General features: G+C 54.0%; 1 protein-coding gene across 18 annotated transcripts in view; it reads left to right on the top strand.

Moving 5' to 3' along the window:
* Positions 1–19,522, top strand: part of PLEKHA6 (pleckstrin homology domain containing A6) — a 140,752-nt gene that overhangs the window by 90,726 nt on the left and 30,504 nt on the right. For 14 of the 18 annotated variants that reach the window (XM_047704478.1, XM_047704472.1, XM_047704471.1 and 11 more), the window contains 6 exons: positions 5,653–5,733; positions 6,379–6,493; positions 11,570–11,674; positions 12,344–12,416; positions 15,046–15,146; positions 18,548–18,750. In XM_047704478.1, the coding sequence (XP_047560434.1) occupies positions 5,653–5,733; positions 6,379–6,493; positions 11,570–11,674; positions 12,344–12,416; positions 15,046–15,146; positions 18,548–18,750 (678 nt within the window). Of the gene's footprint in view, positions 1–2,079; positions 3,078–5,652; positions 5,734–6,378; positions 6,494–11,569; positions 11,675–12,343; positions 12,417–15,045; positions 15,147–15,180; positions 18,087–18,547; positions 18,751–19,522 lie in introns of those variants that run through there. The other 4 variants (XM_047704479.1, XM_047704464.1, XM_047704469.1 and 1 more) reach the window with 3 other exon arrangements.

Here is a 19,522-nt window from a genome sequence, read left to right as displayed (position 1 = left end):
GGATACATCTTGATTTGTTTTTAAGCAAAATAGTCTTAGGCATTATCTCTTATGCATAAAACGTTTCACATTTTGAAATTTTACAGTTCGGGGTGCCTAGGTGGCTCAGTGGGTTAAGCATCTACCTCCAGCTCAGGTCATGATCTCAGGGTTCTGGGATCGAGTCCCCACTTTGGGTTCTCTGCTCAGTGGGGATCCTGCTTCTCCCTCTCCCACTTCCCGTGCTTGTGCTTTCTCTCTCTGTCAAATAAATAAATAAAACCTTAAAAAAAAAAAAGGAAATTTACAGCTATTATTCCATAGAATTAGAAGGTATCTCATTTGTGCACGAGAAAATGAAGAACCAAAGAAGTCAGGTCACACTGCTAATTCATGCTGGTCTTGGACTGAAAGCCTGGTCTTGCCAAATTCTCTTTTCACTGATAGCACTGCCCTTGGGGCCACCTTTGTAGGTCCAGCAGACATGGTGACCACACGGTGCCCCATCACAGAATCTCCTTTACTGTTTGAGATGCTCCCCCTCTTTGGGTAGAATCAGGAGGTCCTTTTGGAGACCAATTTGTAATAATTTGTTCCTGAGAAATGGAGACCTTTGACATTCCCCCGGCAGAAAAGGAAATAGAGGAAGAGAGGAAAAAAGGAAGAAAGAAAAGAAACTAGTTATCAAGCCTTGTTTTCCTTTTTTACCTATTATGTGCCTGGTAAGTTCTTCCTGATGTCTAACCTAAAGAGGAAACCTATCATTCTGTGCAGTTTAGTGGTGAAGGAAAAAAAACCCAGCTAGGCATTCTGTGTGCTTGAACCCTGAGGGATTCGGAGTACTCACCAAGCTGGGGAAGCCCCTGAGCCTTCCTTCCTATCCCCTTGTGCGAGCTTCACTGGGCACCAGAGAAGTAATTTAACTTACAACTTAAGCAAAGCCTGTGGGAGGCCCCTGAGCTGGGCTTGAAGAGAAAGGGGATATATTTGCCTTCTAGAGAAAGAAAACTCATTTTCCCAATGTACCCCCACCCCCTCCTCCTGTGCAGATGAGCTTAATTTTCTTCGCCTCCTAATGAAGATGGATCAAAGCCAAGCTATATATTCAAGGGGGAGCCAGGCAGGGGAGCTGAGTGAGGGGGCGAGGCCGGCAGATACAGAGCTTCTCTCACGGAGAGGAAGTAATTAATTTTAAGAGAGAGCCTAGATGGGGAAGCTCTTGGTAATAGAGTGTCGAACTCCAAATGCAGGTGGCTAAAAATGAAGTCAGAGCATGGAGAGTTTCTTTTGTTTGTTCATTCATTCACTCCTTGATTCAACAAATATTTATTTGGCACCTACCGCATGCAGGCAGAAGGCTCAGATCCCCAGAACCACAGCAGGGCTCAGGTAATTGGCCCGGGATGGGGAGAGGTGGGATCTGGCAACTGAAGCCTCTTGTCACCATTTGCAAAAGTACCATGAAATAGTTGAATGTGTATACTGTTTGGATTTAAGATTCGTTGCTTAAGTATCAGGAGCTGATGACCCCAAGCTATATCCAACCAGCTTGTCGCATCATCGGTTCAGTAATAATGCTGTCCATTTGCTTATCTGTTCACTGATTGCACCGTTCTCTGACTGAGTTCTGACCTCAATCCAAAAAATTAGATTAGCCCTTCCCTTTCAGTGTCTGTTGTGGCATAACAACAGACACCGATGACACCAGACTGCTTCGGTGCAGCTGTAAAGAACCACGTTGGTCAGAGAGGATTCTGTCATCCGGAGACAGAAATGGAATGATACAGAAAGCCGGAGGGACTGAAATTTGATATCGAAAGAGCACATCTCAGCAGCAGAAGGTAACAGTGGGTCTGGAGCCTCCCTTGCTAGAACCCTTATGAGAGCCAGGACACTGAATGAGATTGATTGCAGAGTGAGCTGGCCTGGAGGCAGGGGGCTGGAAGAGATGACCTTCAGAAGACCCTTGTAATCCAAGGGCCCCGAGACAAGGAGGACATTAGGAAAAGGGGAGCTCTAACCGTCTTTGGCCACTGGAGAGTTCGGGGAACTTCATGGCTTGCAAACCTCCTTGCCCCTGAGCAGATCTGACAGTCGCCAGCTGAGATTTATCATATGGCATCTGGGAAGATTTTCAGAAGTAAACACATGGTGACCCCCTCTGAGCCCTGTGTGCCGCCCTCTTCCTCACAAGCTTCTGGAGGACGCTTCCCTTCAAGTTCACCCGAGCAGAGGAGCCAGGACCTTGCCACGAGCTCTGGCTGCACGACACCCACGCCCATGGACTCCACGTGCCCCTCAGCCAGACCCCAGGCAGAGGGCCCGCCAGCTGGGGCTGGGTCTTAAGGGAGCGTGCTGGGGACACCGCCCAGAAGCCCCGTTCCCTGTGGCCCGGCTACGCAGAAGTCTGGACAGGCTAGGAGGCGTGGGGAAAGTTCATCTCAGCTTCCAGGCAGCGGCGACAAGGGCAGCACGAGTCTGGAGCCTCCCTGAACCCTTGTAGCCCTAGGATCGGAAGGGTCACTGAAAAGCACGCGGATTGCAGCCCGGGGCACAGTGTTCTTGGCTGGGGGGTCAGGAGGCAGGGAAGACTGCCTTCCTGCAGGTCGGGCTGGCGCGAGCGTCTGCTGTGCAGATGGGAACACAGCCCCGGACTGCTCCACCCGCCCAGCTACTCCGTGTCCTTAGCTCGGCGGGGTCGGACTACCTAGAAGTTGCACACCTGCTCAGCGCACGCCTGTCTCTCTGGTTCAGCATTTTCTCCCTGGGGACCTGAGCCGGGAGGATATCATCCCTGGTCCCTTATTCTGCCTCCAGCACTCAAACGACAGCCTTTGGGCTGGATGCTAGGAAGCCACAGCCACCACCTCACCCTGCCCTGGGCATCTGGGCACCCCCTGCCACCACCCGGCGAGAGCCCCTCCCCCTCCCCCAGCCCCGGAGCCTGCCGCGTGCCCTGAGCTTGGCCCTGGGGACCGGAGGACTTACTTCTCAGAGGGATGGTAAGAGCAGGGTGGCTGGCAGGTCCTCTGAGGCTGCTGAACAGGGATCAGAGCTGCCAAAAGGATGTTGAAGTTTCGGGCTGATCGACGGGTCAGGTAGGGAGCTCTTCTGTGGATGGTGAGCCGAGCTCGGTGAGCAGGTGCATTGGCAGCTCGTCGGGTCTGGGGGCTTCAGCGGGAAGGCCCTGCCAGACCTGACCTGGAGAAGGAAGAGGAGTTAGGTCAATGGCTGCTGCATTGCAGTGCTTGTGAAGGGGAAGCTATTTTGAAATTGGTAGCGGCGAGATGGAGAGAGGACGTCATTCGTAGGGGTTGCTGGGTAGGAGAGTCTGGGGCAGGGAGAAATTCACTGTACCTTGAGAGACCTGTGCCAGCTGACAGCAGGCTGTGTGTGTGCTTCTGTGTGTGTATGTATGTGTGTGTCTGTCTGTCTGTCTATACCAGTGCCTGTGGGGAAGGTTCCAGCAGTTAGCACAGGGACCATGTAGAGCAGAAGGGGGCTGGGGGGGGCGGGTGGACGTGGGAGGTGGCGAGCAGGCGCGGTGTGCCACTGGGAAAAAGCAGAGATGTTGGCACCTTGAGGACCTTGTTTTCACAGACTGCTCACCCGCCCCCCCCACCCGATGGGGGAGACAGAGCCAAGGAGGGGGTGACTAGAAACAGCTACCCTTCCTTGCAAAGATCCCCTGCAGTTAAGTTGAGGAGAGTATCCCTGTTGGAGGGAGGAGGGAATAAGTTGGAGAAGAAGGGGGAGCAGGTGAGAAACGTGTTGGAGTTCCAGCCCACGCCTGCGGACACTGGCCAGATTTAGGGTCCTGGCCGGCAAGCCCGAGCTGCCAAACCCGGATTCCCATATAGACTGTGGCCACTGTCCATGGGGCTTGTATCTGCCACAGACATTTGTTGTTGTTGTTGTTTCTAAAGATTTTGTTTTTATTTATTTGACAGAGATCACAAATAGGCAGAGAGGCAGGCAGGGGGGTTGGCGGTTGGGGGAAGCAGGCTCCCTGCTAAGCAGAGAGCCCGATGCAGGACTCGATCCCAAGACCCTGGGACCATGACCTGAGCTTAAGGCAGAGGCTTTCACCCACTGAGCCACCTCAGCGCCCCTGCCACAGGCCTTTGGATCCAATCTGAACAGGGCTGGTTTGGAAACTGAAAAAACACACTTTGATGTTATCATTAGCTTCAACAGACAGCACTGGGGGTGGGATTCCTGGACTATTGGTGGGGGGAGGGGTTGCCACAAAATGTTACTTCCCTCAAGGAGCTGAAGTGACAGAGCCAGGCTGTCTTTCCTCCTGCCCCTGGCCAAGCAGCCCCGGGTCTTCATAGTAGGGGAGCTCCAGTGGCCTGGAGTTAGGGCCCCCAAGCTTGACATGGCCTCAGCATGCTCTGTCAAGGTGCCTGCTTCTTGAGGTGGACTGAACCTGTCCTGGGCTCTCATAGTATCTCTCAAGAGGGATGGGTGAAGAAGACCTTAAAATTCACCCAGCCCCCCCACTGGCTAGATGCTTGCAATCTGGAACATTCTTGCCAAGTGGTCCCCTGCTTGCAGAATCCATCTCAAATGGCTTCCATGTGTGGCCTACCCCATGGCACCAGCCCCCCTCCAAGTTCTATCTACTACCCTTCCTCCTCTGTCTCCCCCCAGAGTTGCCAGGAAGCTAGGCTGACACTCGGCCAGCCGGAGAGCCACGCACGGCAAGCCTTCCCAAAGGAGCATCCACGGCTCTGCTCCCCGTCCGTGTCTGCACAGACCCTGCTTCCTGGCAGGCTGTCCTCCCCGCACCCTGCCCCACAGCCAGGCCCCAGCAGCCCTCAATTGGGTCTGACAGTGGAGCCGGCACTCACCTCCATGCCTGGCAGCCCTGACGTCTCAGCGGCATCTCAGCCCCTGAGATGCAGAAACCCTGGACCCCGAGTGTGAGTGGGTCCCTGCCCAAGCCCAGGAATGGAGCTTCCAGATCTCTGGCTTCACCTAAAGAAAGAGATGGTACATAAAACAGGAGCGGAAGGAGTCCAGGGTCACAAGAAAATTCTTTTTTTTTTTTTTTAAATATTTTATTTATTTATTTGACACAGAGAGAGAGACAATGAAAGAGGGAACACAGGCAGGGGGAGTAGGAGAGGGAGAAGAAAGCTTCCTGCAGAGCAGAGAGCCCGATGCGGGGCTTGATCCCAGGACCCTGAGATCATGACCTGAGCCAAAGGCAGATGCTTAAGGACAGAGCCACCCAGGCGCCCCTCACGGGAGAATTCTTTCAGCAAATAATGAGTGAGCAATTTTTATGTGGAGCACAGGCTGGAGCTGTTCTGGGAGAGAACCTGCTGCACAGGGACATCTCGGCTGACAGAGGTCCCTGCCCCCACCCGCGTACACACTCCCAGGGTCACCACTGAGGGGGTTACGTGGGGCTTATTCGGGGGGTCTCTATCAGTGGTTAGCACTGACTAGTGAAAGGGGTCTCCCCACCCCACCTCACTGCAGCTGCTTTTTCTACTGCCCAGCCCTCCATCCTGCCTTGCCCAGACCCCACAGAGGACAGAGGGGCCATCTCCTACATGGTCACCCCCTCCCTGTCACTGCCCAGGGCCGGCCCACCCTTTAGTTAGTGTCTTGGGCTTCTCCATCTTTAACATGACTTCTCTCTGTTCTTTGCCTCCACAGCCACAATGAAAGACGGAACACATTTCTGCACCCAGTGACTGGCCAGGTCCCAGAAGAAAATAAAAAATTTAACTTGAAAACGTATGTCTGCCCCTCTGCTGGCTGCTTGACCTTCCCATCCCGCTTGCCGTCCCCACCCCCACACTTTGCAGCTGAGAAGGGAAAGGGAGGGGGTGGAGAGCAGAGGGACTTAGGGTCTCTAATCATGGTCCTGAGGAATGGAGCTTCTGGGGGCCTTCAGGCTTGAAGCGCTCACCCCCTTTCCCAGCCTCTCCCAGATCTCAGGCTGGTGCCTTCCACAGGTGGTGCTGGAGGAGACAGGTCTGAGGTGGGCCTGTCACCCAGGGGCCTTTGAGGGAAGTGCTGCGGGAAGCTGATAGACTCTGAGAGCCACATGCAAATTCCCCTCTCTGTGGATCTTGGCTCAGCCCGTGAAAGGAAAAAAAAAAAAGATAATTAAATGACTCCTATAGCCCGCTGCGCCATTATGTCTTTTCAATTAGAAGGAAAAGGAGTTCCAGAATCTCAAGGTCTAGGTTTTTAAAACAAATTTATAGGAAAGAAGGAGGAAACTCTTCAAGATTACTGGCATCTGGCCTCAGAAGAGCAGAGGGAGCAGCTGAGGTGACCTCATGGGTAGCGCAGTGGGGAATCCGGATGGAGCCTCTGCATTCTTCCCGGGTTTTGATGAGTCTCTTTCTTCTCTTTCGGTCAACGTGAAATCAGATCGGCCTTGGACATGTCCAATAAAGCAGGTGGAAAACGCCCGGCTATCACCAACAGTGACGTATCTAAGCACAACATGGTGTCCGAGGTCCCCCCCGAGCGGCCCAGCGTCCGGGTAAGTCTAGCTCCCAAGGCCAGGTGTCAGGCAGGAGTCCTAGGAAACATTAGAGCCCGTCCAGCTGTCTCCACAGGCTCCCCAGAGCAGGCGAGGTGATGCGAGAGGAGTGGAGAGTGGGAAGGGAAGAGGGGTCCTACCAGCACCTTGCAGAAGACCCATCTCTAGACCGGGGTCTCTCAACCTTGGCACCGTCAGCATTTGGAGCCAAAGAGTTCCCTGTGGTGTGGGACTGTCCTCTCACTGTAGGATGTCGAGCAGTATCCTTGGCCCTGGCCCGTCAGATGCCAGTAGCACCTGGCCTGTGACAACCAGTGTCTCCAGACATTGTTCAGTGTCCCCCGTGAGACAAAACCACCCCCTCCCCTGTCCATGGAGAACCGCTGATGTAGGGGGACAGCAAAAGAGGAATAATTCATAAAGGATATGGCACTCGAGAGCTCGGAAAGGAATGAGTGCCTCAGGAGGAAGAGGTAATCCAGAGAAGAATGTGGTGAAGGGGTCCAGTAAGATAAGGGCTGAGTATGTCCCTGAGGTTTAGCGCTGGAGACCTTGACCAGTGGTGGGATGGGGGCAGAAGGCAGCCGGTGGGGCTAAAGAGGTGATGGGAGGGGAGTCAGAGAGACAATGAGGAGCAGAGACTAGTCTTCTAAGAAACTAGACAGTAAGTAGGGGTTTGGTCATACAACGGAGCATTCTCCAGAAGTTAAATCGTACGAGCGCTGTAGGTATGAACAAGGATAAATCTTGAATATGTACTGTTGAGTAAGAAGCAGATTGCAGAATATGAAAGATGTGCTAGCATTTATGGGAAATGGCCTTCACGAGCGCACCAGCACATATGGACAGGTAAATTGGTGGTAGAGCGTGTAACCACAGATAGGCAGACTCGTTCTGGGTCAGTGGTTGCCTCTAGGAAGGAAGAAAGGTAATGAGGTTGAGGAGTGGCTCAAAGGGAATTTCAGCTCTATTTGTCATGTTTTATCAAGGGAAAAAAAAAACCAACACCTGGTGGTGATTCATTCCCTACTTTTCTGAAATATTTGAAATATTGAAAAATATATATTTATAAAGAAACTTGATGTTGGGGGAAATGAGGGATAGGGGATTGAATCTAGAAGACACGCAAGATGGCCAGAGGTCTTCTTGGTCATTTTGTTTTTGTTTCAAGATGTGCGAGCAGGAGGGGAATGGCCCAGTAGCCAGGTTTAGGAGGAAGCAGACAGCTGTGCGTCTCATCTCCATGGAGACAGGAGAAGTCTGACGCAGAGGTGCTGTTAGCCCGCACAGGGAAGGAGCCCTCCTCCTGAGCTGCAGAAGAAAGGTCTGTGAAGCTAGGAAGTGTGGGTCTAGGAAGTTAAAGACATTCCCATCTGACACCTTCAGCTTCTATGGGGAAGTAGGAAGCAGGGTTTTCTGCAGAGGGGAGTGGGGTGGGTGGAGAGGTACTCGGACTTGAGAATATGCCCAGGGTTTGGAGAACAGGAACAGAGGTCAACACGGGGCATGTGAAAGGTTGCGTGATGGTGTTGAAGGGTCATCTGAGGTCGTAGACTTGACAGTGAGTGGCTCCAGTCCATAGATGTGTGTGGTTTTCCTCCCAGCCTGGCTGGGGAAGCAGGGAAGGCAGATGGTTGGATTAGCCTAAGGTGGAGGGTTGCTGGGAGGCTGTGGCTGAAAGATAAGGAGACGAGGGCCTGGAGGGGTTGGCGGGAGAATGGCAGAAGGGACCAGTTGCGGGAGCCACTGTCAGGCTGCAGAGCCGAGGTGAAGCTGTGGCCGATAACGGACAGAGGAGGAAGGGAAGGATTTGGGGAGTTGCTTATTCTTTGGGGGATGGGTGACCTCCTCAGGTGCCTAATCTCAGCCTTTATATGTGGATTTTTACTAGTAAAGTTTAGAAAATCATCGTATTCCCCAGTTTGGGGTGGGCTTTATGACAAGGCCCAGTTTCTTTTTTCCTTCCTTCTGCAAGTATGTACCAAGTGCTTATTGTAGCGAGTTACTTTGCTGGGCTCTGGTGATGAGCAGACGAATAAGACTCAACTTTCTGGGATGCCGGGTAGTTCATGTGGTTGGGTGGCTGCCTTTGGCTCAGGCCAGGATCCCAGGGGTCTGGGATCGAGACCCGCCTGGAGCTCCTCTCACAGAGGAGCCTGCTTCTCCCACTGCCTGCCACTCCCCCAGCTGTGATCTTTTCTCTATCTCTGACAAATAAATAAATTAAAAAAAAAAAAAAAAAAAGACTCAACTTCTTCCCTACAAAGAACTCAGAGTCTAAAGAAGGAGCTGGAAAGCCAACTGTTCCATTTGCAATGTCCAGGAGTGGACAGAGTAGAAGGACAGCTCACTGTGCCAGGGGGTCCAGGAGGTTATGTGCAGTCAGGGGGCCTGCCCTGGGCTTAAAGGATGAGTTGGGATTTGTCAGAGGACAAGGGAGATGGGGCTTTCCACGTCTGCTATTGGAGAGCAAAGACGAGGGCACGGGAGAGGACCACCAGGAGTTTGGCCTGACGGTGAGGGATTCATCGGATAGAGGGGCAGAAGGCAGGTCATGGGCCCAGCATATCTTACAGACCTGTCCTTGTGTGCCAGGCTAAGGAATGGAACTCCCTTCTAAGTGATGAGAGGGAGTTAAGAAATGCTAAGAGAGCGTCGTGATACCACTGTGTTTTATTTTATTTTTTTAAACATTTTGTTTATTCATTTGAGAGAGAGAGAGAGAGCATGAGAGGGGAGAAGGTCAGAGGGGGAAGCAGACTCCCCATGGAGCTGGGAGCCCAATGTGGGACTCAATCCCGGGACTCTGGGATCATGACCTGAACTGAAGGCAGTCGCTTAACCAACTGAGCCACCCAGGCGCCCGCCACTGTGTTTTAGAAAGGCAACCCTACTTCATGATAGATAGTACACAGCATGAAGAGATGATGGCCTGAGAGGAAAGAACAGATCCAAGGACCATTAGGAACATGGCCTCATCTGGCCTGCGCAAATGTCGTACAAGGAATGGAAGGAGGGTTTGGGCAACTGAGGGGATTGGAGTAGCCAAGAAAGAAATACAGAACAGGCTTGGTGAGAAAACAGATGAGTTTGGTTTTGCACGTATTTAAGTCCTGGTTGGACAGACAGTTACAAAACAGGGTGAGGCTAGGAGACAGTTCTTAGATAAGGAGTAGAGAACTTTCAGCATACTGTTGCTAGCTGAGGCAACAGGTACAGACGAGATACGTTGTCTATGTAGAAAAATGAGATTTGAAGTTTGGTTTAAGGTCCACCAATGGAGTAAAGTGGAGATTGAGAAGGAGGAGCTGCAGGTGGAGGAAAAAATCCTGCCACAGAAACCAAAAGGAGAGTTTCAGGAAGGATAGAAAGGTCAATGTCATCTGTGAGGAGCGAACATCCAGACTCTTCCCAGGAACCTAGTCCTGTGAGGAAGAGAGAGAGAGGAGTGGAGGTGTTGCCTGAGGGCCTCAGGGCACCTTGGGTTGGGGTGCGGGGAGGGGGGGGAGCGTCCAGTGGGTGTGGCCATGTGAGAGGGAGGGAGAACTGCTGAGGGGGAGAGACAGACAGACAGAGACAGACTGATGCTTTAAGATAGAGCTGAGAATGTTCGCTCAGGAGAAGCAGCTAGCAGAGAAGGCAAGGTTGAAGACAGATTGGAGAAGAGATTATCCATGGAGCAAAGTCTCAGGAAATGGTGGGTGGAACGTGTTGGCCTTGAAAAGGAGGACACCACCTCTTCTTCTGACATTGGAGAGAAAGAGGCGACAGTGGTGAGGACAGTAATTTTCTGGGTGAAAGGGTATGAAATTGAAGAAAAGCATGTCTGAGAGCCTGGCTCATCTCCGTGGAGCGGAGCGGGGTCCACCGCGGGGAGGGGGTGAGGGAGGGGGAGGGCAGGGAGCGGCATGAGGGGGCTGGGCCAGGCCGAGGTTGGGGACTGGGGGGCCGGAGGGCTCTGTGCTGTTCCTCCAGCTGCTCTGTAATCATAAACCATAATCTGGCCGTGAGTGCAGGAAGGGGATAATTTGACGGCTCTGGGATTCTGAGTTGTAAAGAAGCTGCAAGCAGTGACGATGGATGGGGTGTTTGAGAGTGCGGCTGTCCTGCCCCAGTGTGGAGCCTGGGCTTCGTAGGGAAATAACTACAACCAGGATGTCATGGCTGACAGGTCCAGAAGAAAACGGAAGGACTAGGGCGCCCGGGTGGCTCAGTGGGTTAAAGCCTCTGTCTTCGGCTCAGGTCGTGATCCCAGTGTCCTGGGATCGGGCCCCGCGTCGGGCTCTCTGCTCAGCGGGGAGCCTGCTTCCACCTCTCTCTCTCTGCCTGCCTCTCTGCCTACTTGTGATCTCTGTCTGTCAAAAAAATAAATAAAATCTTTAAAAAAAAAAAAAAAAGAAAACGGAAGGACAGGAGCTCAGGGACTGGCTGGTGGTGTTGAGTAATGGAGTGAGAAAGCCCGGAGGAGGGGATGGCGTCAGGAAATGGGAATCCCGGAATTGAAGATGTTAGTGGCGAAGGGTCATGGGCTTCAGGTCGAAGGTGCAGCCGTGGGAATAAGTGAAGGGTAGTGGTGAATGGTTTTAGAATTGAGGCTATCATGGTACTATGAGGTTAGGGCACTGGATCGGTCATCATCAAGGGCAAGACCACAGAGATGGCCAGACTTAGAGTGAAGAGGATGATCGAGATCAGAATCCTATGACCCTGAAGGAATGTTCTAGAAGCTGACAGTGATGAGAAGGGCTGAACAGTGGAAGACCAGCTTCCAGACAGTTGAAGAAAGATAGCCCAGGAGTGAAATGAGAATTCTTATTTACTCCTTAAAACAACAACAACAACAACAACAACATCCATACCGCTGTGAGACAGGTCAGACGGTTCTTTTGAGCCCCGTTTTAGTGGTAAGAAAAAAAGTCAAAGAATTGGAAAGCTGTGCCCTTGAGTTGGTCCTCTTAGGGTGAGGACACCCGAGGCATGGAGAGAGCCGCAGCTCCCGGCAAGGGTAGCTCCCGCTGCAGATAGAGCAGAGAGGAGGAGAGGAAGAAAGGCCGGTTTCTCTGTCTACCTCCCCAGGCCACCCGAACGTCCCGCAAGGCCATCGCCTTTGGGAAGCGCTCACACTCCATGAAGCGTAATCTCTCTGCTCCTGTCACCAAGGCAGGCTGGCTCTTCAAACAGGTGAGGCCTCCTCCACTGTCCGCCCACCAGGAGCTCCACTTTCTCCTGGTCACTCCGATTCCTCTGTAGTTGCAATAATGGTCCCTTGCATGTTTTGATATGCCCCCCTGTGTCCTATTTTTGATATTTGATATATCTCTGTGAATGAATCTCCTAATTCTATAAAGACTCAGAGATGTTGAGTATCTTCCCAAAATCACACAGAAAAATTAGTGTCACATTTGGGAACCCAGCCAACTCTCCTAAGGGGCAGACAGAATGACAGAAATATGCTGGGTCGCCAACCCTGCCAGAACAACCCACTGGCTCATTCTCAGGAGGTCCCTCTTGCTGTGAAGGAAGAGGGGTGTTCTTGGTCCCGGGGTCCACTAATTCTTCCCAGTTTGACCTCCCCACCCTCCCTGCCGACCCTCTGCCCTCTCATTCTGGCTCACCTCTCACCCCTTCTTTCTTCCCCGGGAGAGACGCTGAGGCCTGAGATGACAGAACTGGAAGGTTACAGACAATGATCTAATGTCACTTTCCCGCGTCTGAGGTCTCAAGGGGTTTGGCTGCACTTGTTAGCGGCAGAGCTGCGGCCAGAGGCAGGATGGCCTTGTAATTGGTGCCAAGCTCCTCCCCCTGCAGCCCCCCTCCCATGCCCAGCTCACAGTCCCTCCCCTCCCACAGGCCAGCTCCGGGGTTAAGCAGTGGAACAAGCGCTGGTTTGTCCTGGTGGATCGCTGCCTCTTCTACTATAAAGGTGAGCTTGCCTCTTCTCCTGGGGCTGGCCGGGGCTGCAGGAAGGCAGGGCCCACCACTCTTCCTTGTTCTGCCAGATCCCCGGGCTCTGCTTCAGGTGGACGTTGGTCGGTCACGTGGGTGGGGGTGGGGACCGGGGTGCAAACCTGCCCCATAGCCTCCAGCACCCATGGGGCGTGACCGTGGGATAAAGACAGAGCCTGCTTGCTCACGTGGTCACTCACTCACTTGACATTCAGCAGTATTTACCGGGCACCCTCCAGGTTTCAGGCAGAGTTCCAGGTGCTGCTGGGGGACACAGTGGGCACACAGCACAGTCATGCGATTGAGGGTGAAGGGTAGGGGATGGGCTAGGAAAAGGAGGAAGCGGAGGAAGGCCCCTAGTCACTACTAGCAGGTGACCTACCAATTGGAGCTTGTGTGCTGATCTTCCTCCCGTCCCCCTGGAGCGTGTGAGCCGATCTATGAAGGCAGAAATTTCGGTTTTGTTCACTGCGATGGCCACAGTGCCTAAAACAGCACATGGCACATAGTAGGTGCTCAATCAGTTTTGAGTAAATGAATATACCCCAGTGTCCACCTGCTGTGTGCATGCCAGCACTCACTCCCAAGCCTTTCAAAAAAGAGAGAGAGACCTAATAACTTTGGTGAGGCAGCCTCTAGGAAGTTATTTTTAAAATCGTTGTACAGCAGTGTTGTGTCAAGGAGATCCCGAGGGAGCTAGAGAGGGACGAGGACAGGGACGGCCCTGTCACACTGGTGTGGCGCCACAGGAAGAGAAGGGTACAAGGGTTTTGTAGTGGGAGAGCCTGTTCCCTTTCCCCCATGCCCTGGGCATGGCAGAGCCCTGACTTCTTTGGGCCTCCTAGGGGCAAGGCGGTAAATCATTAACTTTCACAAAGGTTGAACCCAGTGACCCCACCAGAATGCTGCTGTCCCTGAGCCCTGAGTCGCTACCACCTGAACCCCAAAAAGAGAAATCAGGAAGGGGCTGCAGAGACAGGGTCCAGCCACAGAAAAAATGCCGAGACCTGGGGGAGAAGAATCTGCCAGGGCCTGGCCCCTGGTGCTGGGCCTCTGGGACCCAGGGCTGGTTGGAGCCAGAGTCTGAACGAAGCTGATGGAAAGCCAGGATCTCTGCAGGGGAGAGACTCTGGGACTGGCGTGAGGGGAGAGACTGAAAAGTTGTGAACTCAGAGGGCACCGTGATGGGGGCCACCATCCACTGAGAGATGCTCTCAAGAGACCCTGTATGCATTGGCCGGGACACTACCTGGCAGAAGGCCACTGCTTCAAGAGGACGGCAGCCTCTACTTTCCTGAAGAAGCCCTGGGTCCCCAGCCCCAGGATCCTCCTGATCCTTGGGCTTTGGCCTTCCTCTGGATGCCATGCTGACTCTGCAGAGGAAGCTGGACCTCAAGCCAAGTCTCTCGTGTGATGAGGGAGGGGAGAAGGGGTGCTCATGACTTTATAGTCCCTGAGACTCCTTCTGACGCCTAAAGGAGAGTTTTCCAGCGTTTCCACCCTTGGGAGCAAAGAGCTATCCCAGGGAAGTGGGGAGTTGCCCCCCATCCCACAGAGCACCCCCACCCATTTGTGGCTCCGGCCAACATCTGGGGTCCTGACTAGCTCATCCATCGGGCTCCTTTGGAGATCCAGGATGAATTACAGAGAAGCCTGTTTGTTAGCCTGTGTGGGGACCAGAGGGCTGAGGGGCTCTGCAGGGGTGTGTCTGCTTGTGGAGACACAGGGGCCATGAAGGGGAAGGCAGACCCCTGTCAGGAGAGGACAGAGCAAGTTGCTGGGTGCCTGGGAGAACCTTAGAAACAGTTACCCAGAGGAGCCAGAGCGGAAGATGGGACTGTCTGCTCTGCCATGCCCGATCCCATTATCATCCTGTTATGTGTGCCCCTCCTGGAATCGTCTTGCTTGAGGAGGCTCTATAGATGAGACAGTGGCTCGGAAGGCTTACTGGGGAGGGGCACCTGGCTGGCTCAGTCAGTAGAGCAGGAGCTTGATCTTGGGGTTGTGAGTTTGAGCCCCTGGTCGGGGTGGAGTTTAAAAAAAAAAAAAAAAAAGAGTGTTTGCTTGGGAGTCAGACTTCTTGGGTCCAAAGACCAACCCAGCACTCTACTTCAGTAATGTTGGACAAATTACTTAACCTCTCTGTGCCTCCACCTCCTTTCCGGTAAAATGGGAGTAATCGCAGTAATCGTGGGTAGGGTTAAACCCATTAAGACATCTAACTTAGAACAGTACCCGAAGGACGGCAAACCCTCCATCACGGTAGTTGCTGCTTTTTTGCTTACCTGCGTCCCAGAAGGGAAGCTCCCTGAGGGCAGGTGGCTCTTCTCTCCTAGCCACTGCTATAGTCCCAGCCTCTGGGACGGTGTCTGCAAGCCAGGCTCCCCATCTGCAGGGAGTGTGCCTCTCCGTGTTGTGCAGAGTACAGCCTGTGTGCTGGCGGCTGGCGGCCCGGAATGCCTGACAAGCCACACGTGCCTATTGTGATTAGGGTTAGGGTTAGGGTTATCGTCATCGTCATAGGGACAATAGATGCCTGCCCTCTCCCTGCGCACGCGCACTCAGCAGGCACATGCGTCTCACCTGGGCCTCTGTGTACCCGACAGATGAGAAGGAGGAGAGCATCCTGGGTAGCATCCCCCTCCTGAGCTTCCGGGTGGCCGCCGTGCAGCCGTCGGACAACATCAGCCGAAAACACACATTTAAGGTCAGTTGGCTTTCCTCTCCCAGGCCAGGTGCGGAAGGGAGGCCTGCTCTTCGAGGGCATGAATGAATGGAGAAGAATCCTGAGCCCCCTCCCCAAGGAGTCACCAGTGGTAGTAGAAGGAGGGAGAAGGCAGTGGCCCCTGGAGTCAGTCCCAGCTCTATCAAGACCACCTCCTCTTATCTCGGGAGTCAGCTGGGTGGTTCCCCTCAGGCTGGGCTGAGAGAGATGGTTTCCAGTGGTGCCGCAGTTTTTCCTGGGGGAGAAGTACTTACGTCCTGAACCCATGAACCCTCTGCACGATGGCCCAGCAGCAAGGACAGGGGCTGTGGGCCGGTGGCCTTCTGACCTCCCTTCTAGATGGCAGTCCTCCCTACACTGGGCCCAGGGAACTAGACCCCCAGTCAAACCTACCCAAATTTCAATCTCTAGAGAAAATCAGGAGTTGAGTTTAATGATAGTCGAGAAAGGCGAACTTCACGCAGACCGTAGTTTGGGAGAACAGGAGCCCGGAAGATGGGCCTCACCCACCCGCTCTGTGTCACTCCCTGGGAACCCCCCCAGAGGACCCACCCACCAGAGATGGGCTGGCAATTGGCTTGTCGCAAGCTGGTGTTTTTCCACATTTAAAAATTCATGACCCACTAAAAACAATAAAAATCCTGTGCCCTTTTGTATTTTATGATGCAAAGACCAGAGTCTCCTTTTCATTTCCAAATATAAAATTAGGATACCAGCTATGCATTTTCTTAGCAGAAAGCCCTCCCTCCCCTAGCTGAGAAGGGCTGTCCAAGTCCCTGAGAAGCTAGAGCTATGGTGTGGGATGATGATAGGAACTGCAGGTAATGCCTGGTCAGTATCTGAGCCTGTAGGACCTCAGAGACTCTGCCCCTCCCTTTCTGTCCTTCCGACTCCAGTCACCTGATCGTGGAAAAGAGGAGGGCAGCGTGCACAGGGGCTGCTCTAGGGAACAAGGAGGGCCTTCTTTGGCATGTCATTAGTCCCGAGCTTCCTGGGGTCCTGTCTACCAGAGGTGTGAACACAATGAACAATTAATAAAACTCTAGCTCCAGGGAGCGGGGTTCCTGCCGGGGAAGTAGAAACAGGTTGTTTAACCAACAACAGACAACCCTACTGTACACATTCACACACACACCCCCACACAGCCCAACAGCCGGTCTCACCCTCCCCTCTAGACCTGTGCACAGACACAGCCACACTGCAGCTCGGAGCTGTGCCAGCACCAGGCGTCCCGAGTGACTGACGCACGCACGCACACAATTGCACACACGCACACACACACACACGTCTGCCATCAGCCCCAGCTCTCTGCACACAGCAGCCCTTCTCCTCCTTCCCCTTCCCCCAAGGAGTTCACTGCCTCTTTAAAACCCAACTCTGAGGGCCAAGTTCAGTGGCCCACAAAGGGTTCCAATTGTGGCTATTCAATGGCCCTTCCCCAGGGAAGGGTGGGGAGTGGAGACAGATGGGAGGCTTGTCCTGTTGCGGCCACCAAGTGAAAGTCTTGGATGGCGAATAATGAGCTGGGCACTAGCCCTGCCCAGCCTGCTGCAGAAATACTTAACCTCTTCCTAACCCAGCCCCGCGGGGGCTCGGTGGACTTCACCACACTGGGGTACCTTCCTCACTTTCATGGTGCCGGGCCACTGTCCCCTCCAGCTGCCCGTTCACTGCCCTGTCTTTTCCCAGGTCCCCCGCCTTCCCCTGTTGCAAGCATTTGCTCCTGTGCCTTTCCTCTCTCCTTGTTTCCCTGTGGGCATGCTTTGTCCTCTAGCTTGACCGTGAGCTCTTCAAGTGCAGAGAGCATGTCTGTTTTCCTGTAATTGGTGCCCAGAGCAGAGCTCTGCACGCACAAGACACTCACTAGCAAATTAATTCACTTGCTGCCCACTCCTCCCAGCTCCAGGTCACGCCCACCAGGCCCACCCCTGTCTCTCTCTTCTTTACAACAACCCGGTGTCCTCCACACCAGAGCTCGCCAGGGCCCCTCTCCTCTGTATCCTTGTGCAGTTTCAATCCCCAGATGCTTCCTTACAGCTTCGCTGGCTGGAAGCATCTCCCTTCCTCTGCGCACAAGCCGGGCCCCCTGCTGGAGGATGGGATCGGGCAGGATCCAGAGGAAGTAGGACATTATTGGGTAACAGCTCCCATCGGATAGGAATCCTTGTGTCTGGGACGGGTGGTACAGAGGAGTGAGGGTCCAGCCAGGAAAGCATTTTGAGGGTGGGGATTTGACACTGCTGCTTAGGAGAGCCCTGGGGCTTGACCAGGAGAGCCCTATCTTCTCTCCTTCCCACCCTGAGAGACCCATGATTTCACACCCACGGAGTCAGAGACCAAAGGGAGGTTCACATCTGAGACTGTTAATCACTTGGATTTCTCATGTCAAGTGGGGTAAACCAGGCTACCCGCCTTTTCTGGGAGATGGAAGGTCTCAGCGGGAGGGTGCGCCGAGGTCCCAGAAAGAATTCAGCTCTGGGGCATTTTCCCTTGTGGCCTGAGAACTTCGAGCTTTACCAGGAAGATCCTTCCCCATAGACAGATGCATCACTTCAGGCCAGAACAAAAACCCAAGTCAAATGCAGCTGCAGAGCTGGTTGGGGACAGAGCTAGGATCAGCACTGGGACGCCTGGAATCCTCTCGGCCAGCAACCCCAGTTGCCTTGGGGCAAGCTCTCCATTCCCCACCCTTGTCCCATCCGGTGGCAGCGTGAAAACGAGTAGAAGGGGATAGTCTGACTCACTTCCCCACTTCCCTCTGCTCCTCAATATTCCTGCCACATCATCTTCTGTCTCCCCCTCTGGTGTCTGGTTGACCTGTTCTCTGCTTCTCCTCCTTCTGACTGCGTGAGGACCCCTCCTCTGGACAGGAGCTCTCTTCTGGGTTCCCGCCTGCCGCACCTGCCCGCGGCCACCGACTAGGTAGCGTGCTCCAACCGTCAGTGCATGCCCCTTGCACGCCCAGGGAGACGGAGACCTGGCTGTCTCTCTGCTCAGGAGAGACAGTACTAGCTCCTCAGAGGAGAAGCCAGAGCCAAGACTGGCTTATGCTCGGGGGCAGGGTGGGGGTCATCTGTCCCAGACATCGGGTAATAATTGCCCTTCAAATCAAAGATGGAATTTGATGGGAGAGTGGGCGTGGTAATTGTCCTTCCTGTTTATAATCATCTCTGGTGGGACAGGTGAGCTTACCTGGCTATTGGATGGCTGGGTCCAGAGAGCTCATCTGTATGCTAGCTGGAGCCCTTGGCCCAGCTGGGGGCTGTCCTCCTCACCCTGCTCCTGAGCTCCGGGGGGAGGGGTGGGCAGGGGAAGAGCTACAGGTCAAGGGAATGGCCTGCCTGACCACCTGTCCTGTGGATGTGGCTGTCTTCTCCCTACAGGTGACTACGTGCTGGGTGGATGAGGCCGGAGCTGGTCCTACGCACTGCCTCTCCCCACAGGCTGAGCACGCCGGGGTCCGCACCTACTTCTTCAGTGCCGAGAGCTCCGAGGAGCAGGAGGCCTGGATTCAGGCCATGGGGGAGGCTGCCCGGGTGCAGATCCCCCCAGCCCAGAAGTCGGTGCCCCAAGCTGTGCGTCACAGGTGAGTTCCAGGGCCCTGGGCCTGGGTGTGGGTAGTGCCAGAGAAAGAGGAGTGAGGAAGCACCCCAGTGTCTGACCTCCTGAGCCCACCGTGCTGGCTTGAACCTCTGAGGACATGTGAACCCCTCCCTCCACCCAGCGGTGGGGGGCCTGGCTTTGGGATTTCCGGGCCTGGAGTCTCTCTTCCCTTGACTGGCTCTTCCTATTCTCTATGGGCTGGTGGAGGCCAAGAGAGAAGTCAGGTTCCCTCGGGGCCTGGCCAGGAGCCAAAGACCAGGGTCCTTCACTCGTTCAGTCTTGGCTGTGTGCATTAAGCCCATGACTTCTGGAGGAGGGTGGACTTGGGTTCGAATCCCCTCTTAGCCCCTTGCCCACACCGTGACCTCAGTGTGAGTTACTCAGCCTCTCTCAACCTGGATTTCCTCTGCTCAAAGACAGCAGTTAGAATCATCCTTCACGGCGTGGCTGCCAAACCAGGCCGTGACGCAGACACTCAGCCCACAGCGGCCCCATCGCCGTCCCCATCTCCCACCCTGCTACAGCCTCGGGGCCTGTCTTCACTGAGCCTGTGGAGTCTTGAGGTAGATGTTAAAAGGGATGCAGAAGAAGGAGGTTTTACAGTATAGACAGATTCCAAGTCTATTTTGGGGTCTGAGAAATGTTTACCAGGCAGTGTCGCAACAAGGATGCTTGAATATGTTGGATTTGGGAAGCCGCAGGGAATGCATTGTCACGAGACTCCATCTTCACGTCAGCGGGGGGGGCGCACTTCC

The sequence above is a fragment of the Lutra lutra genome, chromosome 15 (assembly GCF_902655055.1).
Source record: "Lutra lutra chromosome 15, mLutLut1.2, whole genome shotgun sequence".
In the NCBI taxonomy this organism is placed as follows: Eukaryota; Metazoa; Chordata; class Mammalia; order Carnivora; family Mustelidae; genus Lutra; species Lutra lutra.
The sequence above is the reverse complement of the archived record's forward strand: the minus strand, read 5'-3'. Positions and strand labels throughout refer to the sequence as shown.